Raw genomic sequence first — 4,023 nt, forward strand, 5'->3', positions numbered from 1 at the left:
CCCCCTATTTCTAAACCTGTCTACCCTCATCCCTACCTTAATGTCACTAAACTAACAATTATAGGACACCATCCCTTTAATACCCCAACCCCCTATTTCTAAACCTGTCTACCCTCATCCCTACCTTAATGTCACTAAACTAACAATTATAGGACACCATCCCTTTAACACCCCCACCCCCTAATACTAAACCTGTCTACCCTCATCTCTACCTTAATACCATATTCTAAAACAACAAATATAGGCCGCCCTCTCTTTAATACCTCCACCCCCGTATTTCTAAACCTGTCCACCCTCATCTCTACCTTAATTTCTTATTATAAACTAACAACTATAGGACACCATCCCTTTAACACCCCACCCCCTAATTCTAATCCTGTCTACCCTCATCCCTACCTTAATGTCACTAAACTAACAATTATAGGACACCATCCCTAACTACCTTAATACCATATTCTAAAACAACAAATATAGGCCGCCCTCTCTTTAATACCTCCACCCCCTAATCCTAAACCAGACTACCCTCATCTCTGAAGGGTACAAATTACTTTTTTTTATTTGCACAAGTCTTTTACTCTATGGGCCTAAATTGCACAGCAGTTTAAAATTTTTGTATAGCACTTTTTAACGTATGAAGTACGGTATGTAAAGGTTCTGAAGAGTAGGCCTATCATTAAACCAGTGCAAAATATATATACAAACAAAAGTTGACAATAATGATACTCCTGATATCTTCCATGTTATTTTTGCAGTCATGAAATAACTTATATTTGCCATATTTATTCTCGTGACATTGAGTCTAAATTTTCAAGGTCACCCGCGTAAGAATCTAGATTGAGAAAAGTCCAAACTAACCGATAATATTTAAACCTCGAGTATCTTTAATCTCTTTAACAAAACGTTTGGTAGAACTAAATGAAATGAGCTATTCAAGGTATGCATGCTTCTAAATGAAACGAGCTACTCGAGGTATGCATGCTTCTGATTAACTTCTTTTTTAGTGCAATTCCACTGAAGTAAAACTGTCACGTCAATTTCACAAAGACTGTAGATATTAACAGATTCGGCAATAGTGACGTCAAAAAAAGTCTAGTTTTAGTGGAATCGGAAAAAATAAAACAGAAAATTGGAATGGTACAAATCGATGCTATCGGTGTCCCTATTTCTAGAAAACCAGTTTATATTCCTTACAAGTTTCCAATCAAAATTTGAATGAAGAAAATGGCTTACTTTCTTGTGAATAAGTGTCCAATATTTGTCATATTTCCAAAAGTGTCATCGTTGAATTATTTTATAGAACAATCACAAAATAATCTAAAACCATCCAGAATAATACAGATAGTATCAAATAAATCCCAATCCACAGATATTAGTCAAAGATTTAGCACTGAATATATCGAAATAATTCAAAACCATCCAGAATCCAATACAGAATATATCATAAGTCGCAACTAATAAGACCGAAATCCCGCTCAGAAATGCAAACTCTTGGATACGCAAACGATGATTTTACGTTAAACTCCTCCCACTTTTTGACTGACAATTTGAATTTCAGCCAATCACCAGCCAAAATTCTGCATCCACGTGCTCTACGTGTCAACTCTTACCGCCAAAAAATTGTTTTGAGTTTCTGATGGTTTTGAACTGTCACCTTCTCGTCAATTTGGTGAAAGTCGATAAATTATTAAAGGAAAACATCCACCAATATTTCAGAGTGACTGGTTGAAAGTTTTTTGAATAGAGGTATTGGACTTAAAAAACCTTTGTAAAGTCTAAAACCTGTTCAAAAATCTTTGGATCAACGAATAAAGTATATTTCGTTAAGTTACCGAGGGAAAAAATTGCCAAATTCACATGTTTGTGAAGTAAATTGCACGGAATGGGACCTTTAATTCTGGCAGAACAAATAACATGATTGCTAGATTCGCGCCAAATATTACCCCGAAATTTAAAGGGACATAGCGTTACTGTCATTATTCAAATTTTAGGTCTAAATCAGGCTACCCTCAAAGAAGATAATTTGCACGGGTTGCACGAAATTTTGCTACGATCTAGACGAGTTGTACAAATAAGGGGCAGAATGACTCAAATATTTTAGAACACATTTATAATATTTATGTTTATTAGTGTAAAGTTATGTTAGTGAACTAAAAGTTGGATAATCCTACATCGAGATCAAAGGGTGACGTCAAATTTTAAGTTATAATAACACTGCAAAATCAATTGAAGTGATTTAATTATTAGTGGTCACTGACAAATAACCCATCATGCCCATGGAATTGAGAGCAATATTAGAAGTTCCAGGAGGTTCTATCAGTTCCCATTATCAGAATTTGGTGATTTGATATTTCGAATAATGACAAGTGTGAGATAGTATGGTATGAATTTCAAAAAGTTCCTGTGACGGCTAATCAAATGATTGATTGGTGGGCCACCATACCCATCATATGCTGGTGTTCATCATAGATAGGACATCATACCATAGAACTGTATACTGACAAGTTCTATGATCATACGTAATGTGCTATTAATAGAATTACTAAGGCTCGTGATCAGATTTGACATGCGCAGTGTCATTTTAAAGCAGGAAGTGAAAGAAAATAAACATTGCGAAAAATATCTATTGGTAAGTAAACGTTTTTTATATCGTATCTAGCAAATATCATCCGTATAAATATATTCAGTACCTCAAGCAGGTTCGTTTAAAAGCCACAATGTAGTTGTCACATGAATTTTTAGGCATAACCTGTTAATACAAAGGTTATAATATTTAGTCAACTTTGCGTCTTACCAAATCAAATGACGATATGGCCTCCTCAGCTGAAGGCCATAGGCCTAATGCTCTTATGCCTATATCCTTGTGTTATCAATTTTGACGGATGTAAGGTTTGCCGTTTTTTTCTTTTTTTGCTACGTACTGTTCACTGATTATTTTTTCATGAAACCATAAATTTAATCAAAAATCTTGTTTTTTATCCACAGATGACAGTTATACATTGAATATTTTGTTGAGGAAATTTTTATACAAAAAAGATGGTCAAATTTCATGATGTGTAAATTGCGTCACCTTTTTTGACAGGTGTTATATGAATAGAAAATCACATTACATCTGATGACGACACTGTATATTGTGTTGAAACGTTATGTGCCCAACCTTATTAAAGAAGTGTGTTATACAGTCAAGTAACCTAATTTCGTGGAAACCTATTATTCGTGGATTTCCGGAAAGGATTAATAATTTACATGTGCGACCTTGCGCGACCTCCGCATTAGATTGTTTTAATAAACATGGGTTTTCTGTACAATATCAGCTAGTAGAATAAATCCAGTAGTTTCAAGCAAGGTAAAGTGTAATAATGTATACTTTGACAATTACAAAATGGCGGATTTCACTTATTACCAAACGTCACCATTTTTTATCGGCCGAATTTCCTTATAATCCCAAGCGGTAATCGGAATTCCAAGTGTCGTCTGCTAGAATATATTCAAACGAATGAAGTCACGTGATCAACTGGCGGATTCCGAGTGTCAGCAGAAAATTTCTATGGAACATAAAGTGGACCATATTCTTATGTTGTTTCAGTGACTTTTAGCAATAAATCACGCTATGTATCTTATTTTGTCAGTCACTATTTTTTTTTAAAATCGTGGTTCTTTGAAGGAATTGTCACTAGTTATAATGAATTGATATTAAAAATAAATACTAAGAGAAGTTAATCATACCACCCGGTATCCATACAACATGTTTTTCTAGACTTATTTATAGATAAAACATTGTACACGAAAATAGGTGACGCATTCTGCCGCCGTTGCCGAGTTGGTTGCTCATGAAATATGGGTCAAAGTGAAGGATTCATAAAGAAAATCGAAATAAACCAATTTTAATTATTTTGTAGAATATCTGAGGAAACATCTAAGGCATAAAATTTTTTTTTCGTTTTTTTAACTTTGACAAAATTCGGTGTTGAATCCTTATATCCACGAAAATAGGTTACACCACTGTATTCCATAATATTGTCTTGT

The 4,023-nt window shown here is 34.3% G+C and overlaps 1 protein-coding gene across 1 annotated transcript in view; it reads left to right on the forward strand.

Moving 5' to 3' along the window:
• Positions 1-2,267: 2,267 nt before the first annotated feature.
• The window catches only part of LOTGIDRAFT_236386 (hypothetical protein), a gene marked incomplete at both ends in the record, with an annotated part of 4,936 nt that continues 3,180 nt past the window's right edge, over positions 2,268-4,023 (forward strand). Inside the window, one exon of the mRNA XM_009067205.1 lies at positions 2,268-2,307. Coding sequence (XP_009065453.1) covers positions 2,268-2,307 — 40 coding nt within the window. The remainder of the gene's footprint in view (positions 2,308-4,023) is intronic.

Source organism: Lottia gigantea, assembly GCF_000327385.1.
Source record: "Lottia gigantea unplaced genomic scaffold LOTGIsca_80, whole genome shotgun sequence".
Lineage (NCBI taxonomy): Eukaryota > Metazoa > Mollusca > Gastropoda > Lottiidae > Lottia > Lottia gigantea.